Below are 21,864 nucleotides of genomic sequence, written 5' to 3' on the forward strand. Positions count from 1 at the left end.
TCACAGCGGAGTGAAAGGCACAGAGCGAAGTTGATGGGGGCGGGATGGTGCGGCACATGAGAGCTGGCTGCTTACACTCGTTTTGCGCATCTGTCCCTAAGCGTACCGACGGACTCGCAGTCTGAGCGAGATGTTCGTCGGCCGGTAGGTGGGAGCACAGACGCGCGTGTGTACCTGTCGCGGTGTCTCCCTAAAAGTCTCTGTGTGTGCAGAGTGCGTGAATATGTAGCAGCAGAGATCCACGGATATTCGCTGCTGTCGTGGCTTTTTCAGTGTCCTCCCCTGCTGGCTTTTTCAGTCCTACAGCTGACGAAGGTGTCGGGGGCAGCAGCGGGGCAAGGCCGCGTCTCGCGCCTGTGGCGCGTCGGTAGAAAACTGTGCGGTGGGCACGACCGGCGGCGTACTGTGCTACGTTTGCGTTTGTTGCGTAGTTTGTTTTTGGCTCCATCTCGGCTGCCAAGCGATATGAAGTGCGAGATCGCATCTTTGTCAAGTGAACCTAAACGCAGGCCTGACCAGAGCGACACATTTGTTCGCCCACAGGCGGCGTGTGTGCGATTGAAGAAAGGTAGTCGACGGCCCAAGCGACCACAGGCATGCAGCGCCCCTGGTGTGCCGGTCTTCCGCTGCGCACTCCTCGTCCGCTGCTTCGCTCTTCTCTCCCGTTCGTTTCCACTCCTCTACCATCTCCAGTTCTCTCGACACCCTGCCTCTTGCCCTTCGCGGCCGATCGCCTTATCACAGCCACTGCCCCTTTTCATTCAAGTGTATTGTGCCTGAGCCTGGCACGGAACTGCAGCCCCACATCCCACGACCGGCTTCCACTATCATCGTACATTATTTATGTATATATATTTATTATGCATACATATATATATTAGGGCTTTGGGATATTATCTTTCTATATATATGTATGTGCCTCGTCTTGACTTACCGCTTATTATTATTAATGTCCTACGAAGTGGGCATCCTCTGCATCTTTTAGGGGTGACCTGTCGCGCGAAAGTCAGGCGTAGGTTTGGTTCTTTCAGTTAGCCGGCGCCCACCAGGCGCGCCTATCTTCTTGGCGCGGCTACTGTAGATGTGTTCGCTAGTGGCGTATTTCTCCTCAGCAGCGTTTAATCGAGCGACCACAGTAGGCGTGACACTCAAAGCGACTCAATGGGTTTTCTACCCCGATGTCGCGCTCCCCTTCCTATTTTTCGTTTCGCATAGTATGGGCGCAAGAACTCACGGAGACGCACCGAGCTCAGCTCTCGCCAGCTCCAGGGCGGTCGCTGGTGGTGGCGCTGCCGCTCGGCGCAGCGCGAAATGAAGAAAAGCCGACAGGATTTGATCTGAGGCTTCGCTTGTCTCAGAGCAAAGACAAAAACCTAGGTCTCGTCCAGGAAACAGGAACAAGGGAGCGGCCGACAGAAAAGAGAATTACGCCAGTAGTCTCGCTGAAGCGCTCAAGTGTCACGGCTCCCTCTATGTCTCTCTCTCGCATCATGAGACTCCTTGATAACGTCGCTGTGCAGCCCTCCGCGACTCCAATCTCCGCGTTCCCGTCGCCACGAGAAAGGAGGCGAATGGGTGAGAGCACTGGGTACGGAGAGGAAATGCGAACCGAGAACTGGTCGCGAAGAGAGGCATGACGGGAAATGGAAGGGACAGGCATGTGAAAGAGCGCGGGAGAGCAAGAAGTCAACAGAGATACGTCCACAGGAAATCTAGGCTATCGGTGTGCGCGGATGCAAGAGGCTGTCCCTCTCGTTATCTGAAATAACCACCCCACGTCGCCACAGCTTGTCTGGCGATGCCTTCGCGTTCGTCGTAACCCTGAGAATCAAACGTCCCTTCCCGTGGAGCCCCTCTATCCTCTCTCCGCAGCCTCCGCCCTCCATCTCGATCCTCCTTACTTCGCGCCGCCTCGACTTCCGCCTTCTCCTCTACTCCTTCTTAATGCTGGTGCGCGGTTCCTGCGTTTGGAGCAGGCGCGGGCGAGCTTCCGGCGGTCGCGAGCGCAATCGGCGAAGGCCCGTTCGAGTTCGCCGCAGCTGCCGCCACGGACGCCACTTGGCTCTTCACGCTCTGCATGCAGCCGATGAGTGCGCGCACGCCTTCGCCCCAGTGCTCAATGCGCTCGAGGAGCTCCTCCCACTGCTGGGTGCCGAACTCGCGCTGCATCGCGGAGCTGAAAAGAGAGACAGGAAAGAAGACGCAACACGCAGTTTCAAGCGTTGCCCGCGGCCAGCCCTCCGCCCCCCCCCCCCCCCCCTCTCCCCTACGCAGGCGAGAGCCGCGACGACGACGGGTGATAAAAGCTTCTGTAGCTGAGTGTCTCGTGAGAGGAGAGACGATGGGGATCCTCCCCGGCCGGGGCGCCATCCCGAGAAAAGAAAAATCCGCAACACGACGCGATCGTTCTTGGCGTCCCGCGGACGGCGCAGCGCCGTAAAGGCCCAGCACTCGCCTCTGCGCATGAAAACGAGAACGAAGGAGCCTTTCTTCCTTACCGGACGTGGAGGACGCGCGCCATCTGGTCGATCTTCGCCTCGACGATGCCCTGACCAATCGCCTGAACCGCAACTTCCTCGGCGGCTGCTTCGTTGAGCTGCAAGGCTTCGCCGATCGAGCGGATGGAGACTTCCTTCTTGCGGCCCTGAACCAGAGAGGCGACCGCGAGGAGACGGATCTTCGCGAGGCACTGTTCGTAGTTCAGACCTGCACACATCAACCGAAAAAAAAATACGCGATGAGAGCCGAGTCGAAACCGCAGAGGACGGCAGACACACAGAGAGCGGAAGAAGTCTCGCGTTTCCCGTCCCCCCCCCCTCTCCCCTCATGAGAGCGGCGTCTGTACACGACACACGAGAGCCGAAGCGCGAGAAGATAAGGCCCACAGTCGCGTTTCGGGAAACACGCCTGTTCCTCGAGTCGCGCGCGGTATCTGGCGAACACGCGGGAGAGCGCGCAGTCCGCCTTAAGCAGCGGACGCTAGAGGCCGCGCGCCGCGGCTTGCTGCTGTCGCGCGTCACTCCAGTTGAGACGGCGCGCCTCTGCACAGATCCCCCCGATGCGAGACGAAGCCCGAGGCTCAGGAAGCGCGAGAGAACGGGCCTGCCGTCGCGCGTGAAGGAGTTTTGGTCTGACTGGATCATCGTACCCGCATAACTCCACACCAGTGAACCGGTTTGCGATGGCAGTCCGCCGCCGCCGCCCCACTGGAATGCGTGCGACAGCTAAACGTGTTGGATTTCAATTTTGCGACGCGTACCATGCTCTTCGAAGACCTGCGGGTGTTTGGCCTTGAAGGCGTCGAGCTCCTTGGGGCCCTGGTTTACGAAGATCTGCAGCAACTCAATCAGCGACGCATGCGCCGTCTTCTTCAGATACATCACGGCGTCGAGGTCGAGCAGGCCGTCGAAAACAACTACGTCGGGGAGGCGGATGCTGTCCTCAATGAGCTCCACAGCCGCGGAGATGGTCGCCCTGGAAAAGGAAACGCCGAGGAATAAAAGCGCGCGGAGATGGGGAAAACCCGAGCGAAAACGCAGCCGCGCCGCGCGTCGCAGGAGTAGCAGTATCCGCACAAGGCAGTCGATTGCCAGCCCACTCATCAAATTATGTATATATATATATATATATATATATATATATATATATATATATATATATAAATATGTACATACATAGTGTCTGCTGGCACGGGCGAGGAGAGCATAGCGATCGGCATTTGCGCGTCTGCGTGCGGGTCTGATCTGGCGGGAAACCGGCGCGGACGCGGGGGCCCTCTGGACCCTCGAGCATCCCAGGCACACCGCGCCCGAGTGAGCAGAGGCGTCCTGATAGGGGCACAATGAATCCCCAGACTCCCGCACGCGCGCCTCGCTGGATTCACGCCAATTCACCTACGAAAACGCCGCCAGCCGTCGCCGAAGACTCACCCGTTGGAGAGAACTTCCTCCTTCTCGTTCTGGAAGAATTGCACGTGGCGCTTCAAGAAGGGATACGCTTCGTCTCTGAAGGGGAGGTGAGAAAGAAGGCAAGGCGCCGTCACTTTTAAAGCAGGTTAGTCGCTCTGCGCGCGCGAAACGAGGCTGCGCGGTTGCTGTCGACCCCCAGAGCCCTATCGGGAAGGCGCCCCCCCCACAGAGATTCGTTTGGCCGAATCTAAGAGAGGCGCTAGACAGACTAACGCCCTGGGCATTGAACATCCTAGACGCACCGCGCGCAGGCGCTTGTGAGCACAGAGAGAGGTCCAGATGCAGCACGATCCACGAGAGAGAGTTAACAGACAGAGCGTGTTACGAGAAGGCTCCTGTTGACGCAGGGAAAAAAGGCTGCGCGCGCATCTTGCGGCAGAAGCGCCCTCGCTCGCTGCGCTCCTTGTTGGGATGCAGACAAGAAGAGAAAAAGCCGTTACTTCTGCGGCGCACTTACGTCTTCTTCAGTTTCTTCAGTTCGTTCGCCAGGATGAGGAATACCTGGCGCTTCGAGGAGGGCGGAAGGTTCCAGTCCCTCATCCACTCGTTGATCTGACCAGCAAACGCAGCACGCAACTGAAGTCATAACTCTAACCTCGAGAGTAACGGGGAGCTTCCCTGCCACCCCACCTCGCACAGCGATGCCCGAATACACGCATACATACATATACACCCGTGCATACACACACACACACAAACATGCATAAACATGTGCACTCACACACATAGGCATGCATAGGTGTATGAAGGACGCCGTCGCGCAACTGGCATCGCTCACGACTAGCGGGGCCGGTGTGCATTGACTTCACCACGCCCGAGAGACTTACGTAGCGGATGTAGGGCAGCATGATGTGGAAGAGGTTCGTCTCCGCCGCGTACTCGAGGGTCGCGACGAAGATGGGGAACCGGTAGGGGAAGTTCGGCGGGAAGGCATTGTACAGAGACTGCAGCCTGAGAAGCGCACGCAAAAAAAATAGCGCACGCAGAAAACAAAATCGGCCGGCATGCATGCGCAGCCGCCAAGCAACCAACAGCGACTACCCAGTCCTCCCCTCAGATGTCAGCCTCGTGCAGACAAGGCGACACATCCGCAGAGGCACCGCCGCACTGCGCTGCGCACGAATGCAGCGCACTCCTCTCCTACCGCGCGCCCACACTCCCTCCCCCCCCCTTCCCCCCCACCCCCGAGTTTTCCTGACGCGCTCACGCATCCACGAAGTTTGATAAGAAACTTAAAATGCATATACAAGTGTGTGCGTTATTTCGGTAAGACGCGAGATTGGGGGCGGGACTTACAGACGCAGACGGAACTCCGCCATATCTGTGGAAGCGCGGAAGACCGAGCAAAGCGTGCCTGCCGCCTGACCGGCCTGCTCAACGTTCTCGATGCGGAGGACAACCATAGCGATCAGCAACGTGAAGAACTCCTCGACTTCGTGGACTGCCTCCATGAAGGTCTTCCGGGGCGCCTGCATCCGATCCAGCCACGCAGTGCATTCCAAAATCGCATAAAACTCGCGAACATTGAACAAAAAGAAAAACGTTCTCGCTCATGCGTGTGCTGCTACCCTCCACGCATCGCCGCTTGTGCGTGGAACCGACACGCTTCATGCAGACGCCTCGCTCGTACTCCCGTACAGAGACAAGCCCACAATACAAGCGGGCGTTTTCGGCATCTGTCCTTCAGCGGCCTGTCGGCCGTCTCGCGCTTACAGGCTTCTCATTTTTGTCGTTCTGCGCGGCGGGAGGTTGCTGCTGCTGGCGAGCCTGCGCAAGGTAGTTGAATACCAGCTGGTGCTGAGAGAGGAGGAGCTCGAAGAGCTGGAAGTGATCGCGGATTCTCTGCTCTTCAGTCTCTTCGTCCTTTACAAACTGCTCCAAGAACTGCGTGTAGTAGCTGCGCGTCTCCGCAGAGTCCTTCTGATTCATAACTGAAGAGAAACTCACCCACACAACTTCGGTCCAGTGACCGGCCTGTAACTCCGCTTCATGCCTCACCTGGTACTTCTTAGCATAGTATGCAGTCACTCAGCCCTCGTTCACGCGTGCCAAACAGGGCACAGCTCCGCAGCTTCACACTCAGCGGCCGCACAGGAGACGGGCGAGGCGAGGGCGATCACGAGTCTCGCGGACGCGCCGGCACACTGCAGACGCGGCGATAACGCCGGCTCGCGCGCAAGTTGCAAAGAGCCTCAATAGAGGACGACAGATCACCGATCTTGAAATAACGACAGAAATCAGAAAGGTAGTTCGTAGCTACCCTAGAAAAATCGATTTCGTCGCAGTGCAGAAAAGAGGCAGAGGGAGACATTTTCAGTGAGAAAGTGGCAGGATACGCAACAACACAGAGAGCGAAGAGCAGTCAGCCAGCACGAGGGGGATATAGATGTGAAAGAAGATTCAAAAGGGGACAGAGAGAGGAAGGACATTCCCGCAGTCACCACAGCAGACGTGTTTAAGGCGTCAGAGGCGGCAAAAGAAAACTCTGCGACATCTGGAAATCTCAGAAAATCTTGTCTCCACTTCTTTCAGAGCAACAGGCGAAGCCTCTGATAGAGAAAAGCAGACAGTACCCCCTCAGAAGCGGCTACCGACCGCAGAAGAGACAGACGGTGCGACACAACTGGAGAGGCCGCCAGACAGGAAGGAGAGAAGCGGAGAGAAGAAAGGGCGGCCTCAGATGCGGACTCGCAGCGGGCAGATGAGACGGAGGAAGATGCTACGGTAGAAACGAAAGACAGCAAGCGAGAGACGGCGCCGACATGTGGCGAGCGCGTGTCTGTCTCCTGCGAGAGAAGCGAATGGAAGACGAGAGAGGTGCGCAGGGCGAATGGCAGGTTCAAGCAAGGCTGCGAAGCAAAGATGGAAGAGGAGAGAAGTTGAGGAAGCTTACTTTCCAGCAGCCAGTCGCCAACTGCGACTGCCGAGGCGGTTCCATCGCCGTCAGTGGCCAGGGGGACGAAGGTCGTCATGATTGCGAGCGAAGAGGTAGTCTCTGGAACGACCGGAGACCCGAAGAAAAGTGTGGAGGAAGGCGAGACGACGGAGAGGCGGGGAGAGGCGAAGACGAAGGCAAACGATTCAAGGCGGGACGAGGCGACACACGAAACAACAAAAGGGCGACCTCGCACAAGGCAGGCGCAGAATTCTCTGTAGCGGCTACGCAGCGTCGGAGGTGGCGAAGCGAGATCGGCTGAGCCGCGGACAGAAGATGAAGAGAAAACAAGAAAAACAGAGGAAACGGAGAAAAAAAGGAGAGAAGCCCGTGTCGCCCGTACGACAGAAGAAAAGAAGCGAACAAGGAGACAGACAAAGATACAGAGCGACAGGAGAGCGTGCGTAGACGGGAGGGGCGACGAGGAGACGGTCTGCCCACTCAGGACGGGAGAAGAAGACGGACAAAAAATGCAGATTTTTCCAGCTTTCGCTCCCGAGTTTCCCCGCCACACAAAGCTCGTGCAACCAAGAAAGTGTGCACATTTTCGCCGGAGCCGCCTTTCGCAGTCTTCGCGAGTCATGCTGCCCTCTTCCCCCACATTATTTTCCGCCGCAACTGCATGCGGCCAGGAACGCGTACTCCGACCTCGCGCGGCTGGAAGCAGCGGGACAGGGTCGCGCAGCGAGAGAGGCTACCGCAGGCGCGCCTCTGCACGCACAGACAAAAAGAGACACTGCCTGCGTTCAGACAAGAAGCCGTCGTCGCTGAGGCAGTCAGCGTGCGTGCGACAAAGACGAGCAGCTTCTCCAAGAAGGTGGCGTGGGGATGGGGCGTCAGGGGCCTCGAGGGCGAGAGTGAGAACTCGAAAGTTCACGCAGGTCTCGAGTAGTCATCGCCCCTGCGAGAGTGAGAAAGCGCCAGCCTCTAAAAGCGCCGACGGAGACAGGCGAGGCCGCTGGAGGGCGTGGGCGCCAGGTGCTGCTGGGCTGCGGCGTCCACGCGTGTTAGGCGACTGTGTATCTCTCTGCTTTCAGAGGCTGTCTCGAGTGCTTGGAAGCGGGTGGCGCGAGGTTTTCTTCGGACACCAAGGTCACTGGACAGACAAGTCTAGCGAAGCGGAAAAAGGTTGGTCACCGTCACCTCTGCAGCCCCAGTAGAATACGCGAATCAATATACGCGGCGGGGTCACAGGGAGATATACGTAGACATATATGTGTATGTATATATGTATATATACTTACAGGCATAGTTATAGGCGATGCTGTGACGCATTTTGACACTAGGGCGGCGGCACGCGAGAGGGTCGATACGAGGCGCCCAGGGACTGCACAGCAGCGTAAAGCGAGACGTTCCTTCCTGTTTCAGCTGGCGGTTGGACACGCGTTCGTCTTCAGCGACATACTCTCCAATATTTGCCCACATTTTTCACGGCTCTGAGCAAGCCAACGCGGACGGGTCTAGTCAAAGTCAAAGAAATCCAGAAGCGCGGCGAAATGTGGAGCTCCAAGATCAAGCGCTTCACTCTTGTGACACAGCTCGTTGCTTTAGGGTTTGCGCTCAGGAGCGAGCACGTGCAGTAGAACCTGTTCGCTGCTGGACTGCTCACGCGAAGCTGGCAGTGCGAGTCTCCCTCTCTAGGCTCCCTGCAGAACACAGAAGTCTCATTCTTGTCACCTACGAATGTCTTCTTTGGAGCCCGCAGGGGCGAAGGACACCACGGAGCAACAGCACAGCAGTGAATTGTCGGAAAAACACCATGCGGAGACTGGAGTCGTAGGGGCACCAGCTGCCCTCGTGTTAAACTCTAATTCATATCCTGCAGCGAATTGAAAAGCGCAGGCGTGTGACAGCACGGGCGCGCCCGCCCAACCCTACAGGAGAAAAATGCTGCGGATGTCTACTCCTTGTTGGCAACCTTGCGCAGGGAGAAAATGGGCGTGATAAACTCGTCAAGTCACAGGCGACCAAGGGAGACGGCCTTGGAGGCTAAATACAAAAACGGCAGACGCAGAGCTCGTCAAGCACTCGTTGGACATGCTTAGCAGCACCCCGGCGAAAAGGTAAAACAGGACCGATCAATATTGGAATGCATCTGAGCAAGACAGTTACAAGGAGACAGGGCTACACACGCATGCTGCAAGGGCCGCGAAGTAAAGGCAGAGGAGAGGGAAGCGCGGCGAGACTGGAGCAGGGAGAGAGCAAAGAACTAAATGTGCGCATACATGTTACAAGTTCCACTTCTCAAGAGACGCTAATGGGCGGAAACCCCGCTACGCACTTTCAACTACCCAGGTCACGCTTTGCAGTTTATGGCTTCTGTCTTACAAAAAGAGGCAGCTCGGAGCGGTCGCTGTGAGAGATATCAAAATTGACAGATGGAGGAAATGAGCTGCCCGATAGGTTCGACGGCGTCACAAGCATGTACGCATGTATGAATTAGAGTCTGGGGATGGTGCAGAGGTACACGACGCTTGCGTGTCAACGTGTGTGTCATCCGGAGTGAAAATCTCTGCCTGGGTTGTCGCGTGCGCCGAACTTTAAGACAGTCGAGTTCCAGTTCTGTGAGGCACGGCCATGAAGGAGAATCCATTGACTGATTTTCTTCTGTTCATCTCGTTCTTCTACGTCTTTCTCGGGATTCGCTCCCCTCTCCGCCTGCGTCACCGCTGCAGACGCTTCCTCGCTCTTTCTTCCTCTCTCGCCTCGAGGGCGCTGCCTTCCTACACTGACTACCCTGTCGTTTCCTTTCTAAAGTCCTCCGTTTTTTCCCTGTTTCTCGCTATCTCGCGCCGGGCTCTGTCACGGGTGTTGAACTGATCTATCTGCTTCCTCCATCTGACTCTTCTGGCTTCCCAAACACACGCGTGGGCCTAGCCCGCTCAGACCAGAGTCACATCTGCGAAGTATAAGGGTCCGAAAGAGTCCGCCGCAGCGGTGTAGGTACACCTCAAAACACCCCTTCGCTCAGGTCGCTTGGCTTGCATGCCGATATCCGTTAGCAAATGCGCTCGGTAAGGTGTTTCAAGGGAAATCCCGCCCGCCGCAAGTGCCCCTGGATTATGAAACTCCCTCTTTGACTAATGCACGCTCATCTACAGCTGAAAGGCTGGTGGCGGAGACAGGAGTACTCTGACTCTCGAGAGGTCGCGCAGCAAGATTCCTTTTAGGCCTCATGGGCGCGTCAGACAAGCGATCGGAAGTATGCGGTATGAAACACGAGCCGGGGGAGAGACGGAGTCAGAGGCACGACGGCGCGACACTGCCGAGGTTGCGGCCATCTTGTCTGCACACGAATGTCCACACTATGAAGGCGGTCTCGATCTCCCATCCCTAGCAGAATGAGTGGAAATAAAACGTTTTTTCAGCGCTCTGGTTGTGGCGCGAGTTTCGACAGCGGCGTTGGGGCTGCATGCATGTATCGGTGCGCATGCCGAACGAACACTACGCCAAGGCGCGTTGTCGATTTTTCTGCGCCTGTGTTCTTTTTTCTCGTCGTTCGAATCAAAGAAATGGCAGGGATGAGGCTATATTCGTTCAAGCAGACGCTGTAGAAGTGTTCATTCCCCTCTCGTTGGCAGCTGGCGGCGCGTTTCCTCCTTGAGGCGGCAAGACACGGTTCTCTGTCGCGCACGATGTCTTCTACCGCGTCCCCTCTTCCCGGCGATTTTACTTTTTTTTCTAGAATTATCCTCTCTCGCGTGATCCAATTTGCTGTGTGTTGACTTGAGCAGCCTCCATGGAAGAAAAATGAGGCCTCGCCCTCTTCCCTCCCGGTCTGTCTCCTCGCCCGCGCTCCATCTCCCCGCGGCACACGCGGCACACGCAGCTGAACCGAGGAAAAAAAAGACCGAAAAACAAGCAAACGAGGGGTGACGCGGAAGAAGGAAGGGTGGATGCACAAGAGCAACTAGAGAGCTCCGCGATAGGGGAGAAGACAAGAAGACACTAACAAGCAGGAGAGAACTGGAAGGTGGCGGGGACGGCCTAAAAGAACGCCAGGAAGGGCGAGGGCAGGAAAAGAGAAAAGAGAACGGAAGGCAACAGATGGAAGAGATGGCGGTCTCACGATTCTCCAGAATGCAGGAGAGGTGTGCTTCCCTTCGTTTATGTCCACATTTTTCCCTCGACTTTTCGGTTTTCTCACTCGTTTTCCCGATTGTTTTCGTGAGACTGTTGCATCTAGCTTTCTTTATTTTCTTGGCGTCTTCAACTTCTGGATGTACAGCGACCCCTGTCTCCTACTCCTCTCGGACCTGGGTTCGAGGAAGCATCACACCGTCGTTCTCTTCGCGTGGAAGGAACTGCTTGAACTGGCTATCTCGCGACGAAAACCCGCAGTTCTCTTCGCGTTCTGACCTCACAAACGTGCAGCCGCTCTCGTCTTCTTTGCTTCTTGCTCTCTCCAGAGGTGTCGATACACCGGAGAACGGAACTTCTAACGCTCTGTTGGCCGAAGAAAGCTGGACACGTACCACAACTCGCGTGACGAGCGTCTCGCCTCCCTCTTTTGCCGCGGTCTCGCGCGGGGCGTGGAGGAACAGATGGAAACGGGGGTGCGCGTCGCTGACTCTCTCTGCCTCAAGCTCGCCGTTCTTTTTACAGTATCCCCATCGCTATCAGCTGCATTCGTCAGCGCCATCCGCTTCATATACCCGTCGTTCGCTCTCCTACCCGCGAGCGTCGCGTGGTGATGCCGCCGCGCCTTCGCAAGGATCCGGAGAGAACGAAAAGGGAGGTCGAGGCAGCGCAACTGTCTCTGATGGGAAGCAACTCCATAGAGGGGACGCAGCTCAGCTGAACGGCGAAGGTAGGGTCTTACGGCGAAGCTCCGAGTCGGCTAACGCAGAGAAAAGTATCGCCTCTCGTCTGCGTCCTTGTTTTACCCGTCTGTCTCCTGCCGCCATCTTTTCTCGCTCTCGGTCTCCTCTTCACCCGCGAGCGCTCCGTTTTCTTTCTCTCCTCTCTCGTAGCGCTTCACTCTGCTCCCTGTCTCACTTTCTGGCGGCCTCTCCTCCTTCGTCTTCCTTTTTGTCTGCATCTTCGCTTTCCTTCTCCTCGTCTTCTTCGCGGGAATTGTCGTGGCCGCCTTCCGCGTACATCGCGCCCTCTCTTCGATCTGTTTTCCTCGCTTTTTACGCGTCGCCGCTTGCCTCGCTGGAGGTTGCCTCGCGGCGGTCTTCGCCTCATCACCGCGTGAAGCCTGCTTCTTTCGGCTCTCCGCACACCGTGAGATCGCGCGCTCTCTTCGCCCACCCGCTGCTTGGCTGCCATCCTCTGCCTCAGGATGCAGGCGATGGCGACCCAGAAGACGAGGGCGAGGGCGCCGCGGACTCTTCGCAGTTTTTGCAGTCGCTTCGGCGCGCGGCGATGACGATGGCGGTGGAGCGCGACAGGCAGGAACGCCAGGGCGAGCGGCTGATCGCGGCGATGACGGCACACGAGCGCGAGGAGCAGAGAGAGCGCGAGCGCCGACGACAGGAGCAGCGCCGTCGCATGTTCGCAGGCGACAGTCCCTTGACGCTGGAAGCCCTTCGGAGAGACAAGGAGCTCGGCTACGCCCTCGACGAGCTGGTCCGGCGCAAGCGGCGCGAAAAACAGAAAAACAAGCTCCTCGCGCTGCCTTTCAAACAGCGCTTTCCGCTGCGTCTTCTGCGCGTCGGCTCCGAGCTCTACGGGCGCGTCAAGAAGATTCTCCCCTTCGGCTGCCGCCTGGACGTCGGGTGTTTAGACACTGCAGCGCTCCTCCACGTGCGCGACATGGCAGACATCACCGAGGCGAAGCGCGCGGGCGAGCGGTTTGCGCAAGCGTTCTCCGGCGAGGACGACGCGCGCGCAGACCTTCCGCAGGCGCGCTCGGCGTCAAGAGGCGCCAAGATGAGTCAAGCGGGGTTTTCGCAGGACGACCAAGTCATCCTCGCGCAGCACTGGATTCAGAATCCGGGGACGATTCTCCGTGAAGGCGAGCTCGTGCGCGTGTTTGTGAAGCACGTCGATCCAGTGCGGAACGTCCTGGCTGTCACCACGCGTCCGCCGTCGTCGCCCTCTGCCTCTTCGCTCTCGGCGGCTGCAGCCGCGTCGTCGCCGTCGAGCTACCGCGGGGACCTGACTGCGGAGGAGATCGGCGAGCGCGAGGCGGCGCGTCCGGCGCGACGCGCAGGGTTTGGAGACTTCTTCGTCGGACAAGAAGTCGAGGGGCGGGTGACGCGCGTGACCTATATGGGTATCTTCGTCGACATCAACGGGGAGCAGGACGCGTTTATCCACTTCTACGAGCTGCATCGGCGGCGCATGCATAGGCTGAGCAACGCAGATAAGCAGAAACTGGACGCGGCGCGCAGACAATACGACCCCGTGGCGCTCGAGGTGCTGCGCGCCGCGGAGCGCGTCGTGACTGACGAGGCGGCAGAGGCCGAGAGACGCCGGGAGCGGAAGCGCGAAGAAGAAAAATATGGATGCAAGGTGCTGGGCGGATATAGCCGCCTCGCCGCGCTGCGCGAGATGTTCAACGAGGCCAAGGACCCCGAAGACGCAGGCGGCGGGGCGGAGGCTGAGCACCGGAAGCAACTCCGAGAGCGCAGCCGCGAGCGAGAAATCCGCGAACGAAAGTGGCTCTACGATGTCGGCGACTGGGTCACAGACCTGCGCGTCGCCAGCGTCGACGCATCGAGAAAACGGTGAGCCCGTACCGAAGCCAGACGCCATCAAGCAATACACCCAAGTAAATACATAAATATATATATGTTTGTGCGTTTGCGTTTTTGCAAATCCATATATATATATATATATATATATATATATATATATTTGTGTGTGTGTTTCTGTAAATACATATATTTATGTGTATGCGTATGTGTTCTTGCGCACGCGAGGGCTCGCCCAGATGTAGAGTCTGCCACGTAGCATGCAGATGACCAGGAAGGGACTTGCCCGCTGTGCTGTAGCGATGTTGTCTTAGGTGCTTCGCATATTTATGGGGGCGTGTGGGTGAACTACGTTTCGAGTTTTCCAAGCCCAACGCGTCTCCTTGCCTTGAAGCAGCGAACGCTTGCGTGTTGAGACTGCGTAACGAGCGTGTTTTTCCGTGTTCCATATACATCAGAGGGAATGGAGCCTCGTGTCTGTCCTGCGTGCGGCGCAGCATCCAGCTGAGTCGGCGGCCTGCGTCTGAGCTGCTCACGCGCTGGCGCGCGAAGCTGAGAGACGAGCAGAGAGGGAACATGCTCACGCCGCAGCAGCGCGAAGGCCTCGAGAAGGAGGAGGCGGAAGAAGAGAACGAAGCGGTGAAGGCGCTGCGGCAGCAGAGAGAGGAGGAACTCGCGCTCAAGGTGTACAGACAGTACAAGAAAAAGATGCAGGCCCTCGCCCGCGAGGGCGCGGGCGAGAGCGAGCCCCTGCAGCAGCATTTTGGCTCTTCTTCAGGCCTGAAAGAAGAAGGCGAGAGGAGGGAGGAGGCTGGACGGCCGCGAACGAGCGGAGAGGCTGTGGGAGGGGGACAGGAAGGAAACAGAGCGGCGCGCGAAGACGAGCCGCTCGATCCCCTCGCGAAGAAGAAAGCTGACCAAATGAAGCGGTTTCGCAACTTCGGCATTGGCGTGTTTGAGGAGAAACGCGACGAACAGGAAGTCCGCGAAGCACTCGACTACCTGCAGAGATGGCGGGCGGGATACGCACACAGACGGTTGCAGGAGGAAGCTTACAAAGAGAAAAGAAGACTACAGAGGTAAGGGGCCTTCGCGAACGTAAAGAGAATATGCCTGCACACTTATCCACATGCAAAGGACGCATAATTTTCGGGAGCTGTGCAACTTGGATTCGTGAATGAAGATCTGCTCAGCCGCACTCGAATTGAAAAACATTCATCTGCCGTTATACATAAATACATATATGTTTGTATTTGTGTGGGTGATGGGTGTGTGTCTGGCGAGGCGGGTGACGTCAAACATAGAAAGAGACACACACCTTTCGGCGCCTTGTCGCGTTGATTTTCGGCATCTGCTGGTCTGAGCTATCACCGAACTCAAGTCCTCGTGTCTCTCTCAAGCTCGCCTCTGCGTTCTGGAAGGCCTCGCGAGGCGACACAGCGAGGCCCCTTGGCGCACAAATGCTTGCAGAGTAGTCCTGTCGTTTTCGAGCGTTCCAGCGCTGTTCTGCGATGACTGCTTCTACGCTTTCGTGGATCTTTCGTTTTCTTTTCTTTTTCGGCGATGTGGCGCCCGTTTTTCGCCTGATTCCGATGTCTGTTTCTCTTGTCTGCCTTTCCTCAGACTGCAGCGCAAGGCCCCCGACGAAATGTCGGTTCACGACGCGTGGCGCCTCGCGGCGACCATCAAGGAAGAAGTGGAGCTGAAAGATTTGGTAGCCGACGCCAAGGCGCACGCGCGCATGTCAGGTGTAAGTACGCTGCAGATCCCCGACTTCTCGGGGCGCTACCCGAAGGTGAAGGAAATCGAGCCTGAGGAACTGGAGGCGTTTTATCCCGGAGTTGTTTCCTCCGAAGCGGAGAGTGAGGCCTCGCAGGGTGAGCCGGTCGGCGACGCGGAAGCAAAGCAAGAGACCGAGGCGAAGAATGACGGCGGAGAAGGCGGAGGCCGCGACGGCGCCGCCAGACCCGAAGGCCCAGAAGCGACAGAAGTCGAATCCGCCAGCTGCAGCGGAGTGGAGCGGGAGGGGGCGCAAGCTGCGCAAGAGGGGGAAGTGTGGGAGCGCCTCGAAGAGGGCACAAGCAACGAGAAGGGTCGGAGGAGGCCCCCGGAGACAGGCGAAGCAGTAGAAGACTCGCGGCGAGCAGCGGCCCGCGAGGAGACGCCGGCGCGCACATCGGTCAGCGAAGGGAGCAAGTGGAGCGCCGAGGAGGCGGCGCAGGAGGCAGAGAGGATAAGGGACGTTTACGAGGGCGACTTTTTTGGCCGCGCGTTCGAGAAGATGAAGCTGCGAACCGAGCGAGAGCTGCAGGCGCGCGCGACGCAACCGCGGGTATCGCCTCCCGCGAGAGAGGGGGGAGAAGAAGAGCCAGACGCTCACGAGGAAGACACACCTGCCGGCATCGCGCCCTGCACGCCCACTTCGCTGCATGACGAAACAGCGTCGATTCGCGCAGAAGATGAGGAAGGGGAGTCAGCCCGCTCTCTCGGTCCGGCGGCTGAGGAAGCGGAGACGCCCGAAAGAGCAGCGGAAGGAGACAAGGAGAGGGATGCGCAGGACAAGCGCAGCGACGCGGAAGCGAGACAAAAGGCGGAGATTCAGACGAAGAAAGATATGAGAAGGGAGGAAACAGACCTTCAAGGGGACAAGCCTCTGCCTGTTCCTCCTTCTCCAGATGAGTTCGTGAACGTCGGGAAGAGTTCAGCGCTTCGCGTTCTCCGCGATCTCGCTCTGGCGACGAGCCGGTCGACGGGAGCGTCTTCGGGGTCTGGGGAGAAGAAGAAGCGGAAGAAAGACGTTGATTTCACGGAAGAGGAGCGCCAGTCGGTGCTCAGGGACCTGCGCATGCACGCGCTCGAGGCCGTCAAACAAATACAGAAAAAACCAGAGAAAAAGGTCAAGGGCGGGAAGAACAGTAGGGCTAAGCAGGAGGCCTGGGCCGCCCAGGCTGTCCTCGAGGCAGAGGAGGAGGCAGAAGAGTGGAGAGAAAAAGTGAAAGCAGGTGAGGAGACCTCGCCAACGCCCGTGCCCAACTGCAAAGGGCCTGCATGCGCTTGCCCTCTTGGGCGCGTCCGTATCTGTATACATCCAGTTGTGTCAATATTTATAGGTGCGTGATAGTCGTGCCGCGAAAAGGGGGTGAGAAAGAAAGAAAACACACCCGCGCTGAGGGGGTAGCCGCATTTCTGGCACGTCTACGAGCTCTTGAATCCCTTGTCGCTCGCGCCTTTCGCAGGGAGAAGAAGCGAGAACCAGCTTTGACTGCATTGGTGCGTGGCGTCGATGACAGTTCTGCGCGCGTGCGTTGGCGCGAGAGTCGCCGAGGAAGATTTATCTCTCCCTCGCACTGTTGCCTTCTCGGTCCCACGTGCTTTGCCACGTGTGCCGCCAGACTGCTTGCTCTCGAACTCCGTCCTCCTGTACTCCCTTTTTCTCTCTCTAGTCGCTTTCTCGTGTTGTCTCCTCGTCGCCTTGCCTCGCCCCTCACTCCTCCTCTGTCTCTTCCTTTCCCTCCTCGCTTGCCCGCGCCCAACTTCCACGCGTTTCTCTTCCGCCTGCTTGCCCAGGCTACCGAGACGAGACGGACGACGCGTTCGACGAAGTCCTGAGCGCGTTGGGCATCGAAGACTTGACGCAGGAAGTCCTCGAAGAGGCTCGCCAGCGGCAGATTCTGCGCAAACTCCAGGCCGACCGCACCGACCTGGCTGGCGACGTGAAGAAGATCCTCCACGCACTCGTTTGTGAGGATTCGACGCGAACGAGAGGGAATCGGAAACGCACGCAGCTGCAAATCCTTCGAGAGGTCGCACGCGACGCCAGCTGCGCGCAGCGCGGCACAGGCCAGCGGGGGCGGTTGCGCAGAAGTGAACGGGGATTCAAGGTGGCGCAGGAAACCCTACACGAAGCAAAGCGCCTGCCTCGGTCTTTATTGTTTTCTGTTTGCACGCGGTGATGTCGCTATGCAGCTCAAAAGGACAGAGAGGAGGTCCGCGCATTTGAAGAGGCCGCAGGCGAAGTGGTGACGTCTGAGGCTGACTGGGAGCGGAAGGCATCCGGTAAGATGTTTGAAGCAGCTTCCACAGCCCGCAGTGCACCTTCTTCTGCGTGTATCGTGCGAGTCTCAGGCTCCGCTCTTCTCGCCTTCGCGGCAGGGCCTCGGAGATGCGGTTGATGCCTAGGCTTGTGACAGGCATACGTACATATACATACCTATAAATACATATACATACGTACATGCATACATGCATGGATTCATATACATGCATACCTGCATGCGCGTATTCATGTAACGTACACGTACGGAGGTATGTTTGTATGTGTGTCTATTTGTGAACTGGGAGCAGCGCCTCTAGACAAGGTGCCCTGCATGCGAGTCCTTCCATTCGGTGCGCGCTGCGTAGTTCGAGTGCATGTTGGCTGTTCGCGAGCGGACGGAGACAAAGCTTTGCAGCCGCGTTTCATCGCTGCCGTTTTCCTGTCGCATCTCCTGCGCGGATAAGGCGCGACATGCGTCCCGCCCTTGTTTCCCTTTCTCGTGCTTTTTGCAGCGGCCCAGAGACTTCTCTTTGAGGGCACTGAGGTGTCGTGGAAGAAGGAGATTGAACAGGAGTTCGGTTAGTAGATGCGCCGCTTCGTCACAGCGCTCCAGCGTTCTACACTTTGTACACACCTCCTGTGTCTGGATTCCACTTTGTAAAAAAGAGTTAATACGAATGATACTTGTGTCGCAAAATCCCATAAAAACGTGTTACACTATTAGTCCCTGCACGGTAGCCTCTCCGGTTAGCGCCTAGAGTCCGTGAACATGTGAGGATGCCGTGTCTGCGGATGTGAAACTCGCAGATGTGCCTGTGCGTCACAGATACATGCTTTTTCTTGCGCGTGCTTATTCTCCGTAGACGCGCATGCGGCGACAGTTTTGATGCGTGCCGCTGTGTCCACCGATGGACTGAGACGCAGTGGCATTCACGATGTCCTTCGCGAATCCGAGAGATACGGTGAGCGCGAAGGAGCATTGCGCGTTCCTTTTCTGCAGGCGAGCCCGACGTCATGGACGATGCAGACAAGAAGATCCAAGCGACGCTGCTGCAGCACGCCGAGCAAGCCGAGCGAAAGTCGCGGAAACAAGAGAGGAAGGCGGTGCGAGCTGCGCGACGTGCGCACGAGCGAGACGCGCAGGCGAAAGCGCTCGCTGCGGCAGCCGCTGAGGAAGGAGATGCCGCGGACGGGCGTGCCGGCGCCGAGGCGGACGAGGCGGGAGACGCGGGGAGAGGCAAGAGGCTCGAGGGAGACGGACAGGCGAGCGAAGAAGACGACGAGGAGAGGATGCTGTTGGATCTCCTCACTGAAGCCGACGATGAAGGCTTCATAGGGGCAGACGAGGCTGAGGCTGCCGCCTACGCAGACCGACAGCGGCGCGCTTGGTGGGAACACGAAGAGCCGGTCTTCGAGGGCGTCCCAACTGACGAGAGGGTCACGGACGCCTCAGAGCACGCTGGAGAAAAGGTGCCAGCAGCGCCCTCCAGTCTAGCACGGCAGAGACAAAGCGGAGACGACAACGAAGACGACGGCGAAGGCGACGACGAACACGGCGAGGGGCTTGGAGAAGAGGCTGGTGGCCGTGCGGCGTCGAAGCGTCTGGCGAAGCGAAAGCGCCGAAAGATGGCTGAAAGCGACTTCGATGAAGACGCTCTCCTCAGCGAGATCCAGCAGGACCTCAGAGATCTTCTCGCAGCCGAAGACGGAGGCGAGGAACGCGAGCGCGGAGGATATCAACACGCCGATGGAGAAGCCGGCGAGGACATGGGCACCGCTCGCAAAACGCCGTTAAACGGCGCTCCCCCGGCATTGTCTCTTTGGGATTCTCTCCCGTCCCTGCCCGAGTCTTCTGCTGCTGAGTCTTCTCCGCTGCCGCCAGACGTTCGCGCGGCGACCGCTCGCGCCCGACACGCGGCGGCGGCCCTGGCGACACAGCCGAGCTCGAGTTCGTCTGCTTTCGCCCCTTCGCCTGTTTCTTCTCCCGCGTCGGCGGCCTCCGCGTGTCTTCGCTTTTCGCTTCTCCTGGCGGAAAAGGAGGCGCACGGGCGAGCCGGCGCAGAGGAGCTGCCGGCGGAAGAGGCAGACGAGCGAGGAGCTTCGAGCGATGTGAGCGACGCGCCTCATTCGGCGTCAGAACGGGAGCCACCTTCTCTCTCCTCAGCCTTGGAGTCATCGTGCGCCGCTTCGTCTCCTCGCGCTGCCCCGCGGGCGCCCGACGCGACTGAGTCGTCGCATGATGCAGGACGAGAGTCTGCTGCGAGGTCTGGCGGCCCCCCGCCAGCGTGTCGAGGAGAAGTTTTCAAATGCGACGACGAAGGCCGCGAGAGCGGCGAGAAGTGCGCGTCCTGTGAGCCGCCGAGGCCAGCGGAGGAGAGAGCCAAGTGTGAAGGGGCTGAGGCACACAGAGAGACACTGCCCACAAAAACCTGGCAGCGGAACCTGAGCGCTCGCGCTCGTCTCTTGCTTCCTTCTTCTTCAACCGATCCGTCGCCTTCTTCCTCTTCGTCTTCCTCTCCTTCTTCATCTCCATCTTTGTCTTCGCGCCCTCCCCTGCAGAAGGCAACGACGCCGCGGCCCCCCTCCGGCTCCGCGCGTCTGTCATCGCGTCCCGCTCTCGTGGCAGTAGGCCCTTCCTCCTCTGCTTCTCCTCTCGTCTCTGCGCGGTCGCGAGAAGATCAGCTTGTGCGCGACGCCGTGCTTTCGCTGGCCCTGCGACGCCGGGAAGAAAAGGACAAGAAGCACGCCGAGAGAGATGCGAAGAGCAGGAACACGCAGACTGCTGCAGAGGGCGGTGGCGGCGAGGATGGAGGCGACAAGGAGGAAGGCCCGAAGGGGTCGCGGCCACTATGCGAACTATTGGAGGAAGAGCGAGAGAGAAAGGAGCGAGAAAGAGAGCAAGCAGAACATCAGGCGCGCCAGGCCGCGAAACGGGAGGCTGCGTATGGGCTCCGCCTGCCGCAGCGCCCTGTACGTACGCTGGAACAGCTGAAAAGCCTGCAGCGCAAACAACAGAAAGAGGCAGATGACAAGGAACAACAAGATCGAGCGAGAGAGAAGAAAGAAGCGCTCAAAGAAGAACGGCGAAGGCAACAAAAGGAGAAGGCCGCTAGGCTCAAGCAGAAAGACGATGCACATGACGCAGACGACACTCTGTACGCAGAGGATACGCGCAGACAGAGTCCACATCGGATTATATTAGAGGCCGCTCGTAGAAGCCATGAGAAGGGCGTTTTTGAGCATCTACTCGGGACGCTTCATTCTGATGACGCGCACGCGAAGAACAGAGAAAAACGGGTGTTGCAGCACGCGGGCGAACTGCACGACCTCGGGAGCGAAAACGAATGCAAGAGCCGCGATTGACACTCTCTAGAAAAAAGATATTTCAAGCTCTCGCTGTGGAGTCTCTTCTACGAGATAGCCTCCTTCTTTGGGTTCTCAAGATCCGTGTCGAGTGCATCGAATGTTTGAAGACAGCGTCCAAGTATCGAACCCTAGCCAGACGCGAGACTAGGAGAAGAGGGCGAGCGGACTAGAGTGGAAAGGAAAAACTCCAGTTTTCGAAGCTATAGAGATTTGAGAAAGATTTCCGCATTTCGGGAAAATGGCAGAACCACTTCTACAAGCTGTGTCTCGAGGAGAATGAATCTTTGATTCGTGTGTGAATTTGTGCGCCTCGCGCGTAGGATCAGTCTTGTCAATATCCTGTGATACTCATGCAGGAGAGTCTGTTTGTTTCTCCTCTTTTTTTGTCTTTTCTGTAACGAGAGATTCTTTGTCAAGTCATGCGACAGAAAGCAAGTCTTTGCGCTTGTGACATGTCGACCGGGGCGCCTCAGCTGCGCAGAAATCACCTGACGTGGAGCTTGGAATCGGATGGATGCATGAGACGAGGAGCCCTGCAGCGCATAGTGACATGCAGTACACGCCTGAACCCGGATCGCTTGCACTCGGAGTTCAAGTGGATCTCGTCCTGAGGGTTGACAGCCCCTTCACAAACGCGCTCCAAAGAAAATATATAACCTTATTGACAGGGGAACAGCCGCCGTCGGCGTCGCGAGGAGGAAGAGCTAGTGGCCTTTCTTATATTTATATGCCCGCCCTGTAGTCTCAAAACACTGTATAAGGCTTGAGACGTCCAGCGGAGGTCTCTGACTCCAGGGTCTCGGCTGTCCTCTGTATAGCTCTCACAAGCCGACGTAGTTTGTAAAGTAAGATAAGTGCAATATAAGACTAAGACGGAAGGCAGTTCCAAGGGGAGGGCGCTCCGTTAAACTTCCT

At 57.8% G+C, this 21,864-nt stretch overlaps 2 protein-coding genes across 2 annotated transcripts; one reads left to right on the plus strand and one right to left on the minus strand.

The window, feature by feature from the left end:
- Positions 1–1,941: 1,941 nt before the first annotated feature.
- Positions 1,942–6,940, minus strand: BESB_007160 (PCI domain-containing protein; the record flags this gene model as incomplete). Its single annotated transcript, XM_029359471.1, has 9 exons — positions 1,942–2,176; positions 2,499–2,706; positions 3,260–3,474; positions 3,930–4,004; positions 4,426–4,520; positions 4,796–4,919; positions 5,265–5,437; positions 5,682–5,899; positions 6,862–6,940. 9 exons carry the CDS (start codon positions 6,938–6,940, stop codon positions 1,942–1,944), a joined length of 1,422 nt encoding a protein of 473 aa, XP_029222384.1.
- A 4,043-nt stretch (positions 6,941–10,983) lies between these two features.
- On the plus strand, positions 10,984–20,946 carry BESB_007170 (S1 RNA binding domain-containing protein; the record flags this gene model as incomplete). The annotated part of the gene is made up of 8 exons (XM_029359472.1): positions 10,984–10,994; positions 11,877–13,580; positions 14,045–14,626; positions 15,171–16,549; positions 17,115–17,288; positions 17,514–17,603; positions 18,096–18,161; positions 18,584–20,946. 8 exons carry the CDS (start codon positions 10,984–10,986, stop codon positions 20,944–20,946), a joined length of 6,369 nt encoding a protein of 2,122 aa, XP_029222385.1.
- Between the last annotated feature and the right edge of the window lie 918 nt (positions 20,947–21,864).

Source organism: Besnoitia besnoiti, chromosome I (genome assembly GCF_002563875.1).
Source record: "Besnoitia besnoiti strain Bb-Ger1 chromosome I, whole genome shotgun sequence".
Lineage (NCBI taxonomy): Eukaryota > Apicomplexa > Conoidasida > Eucoccidiorida > Sarcocystidae > Besnoitia > Besnoitia besnoiti.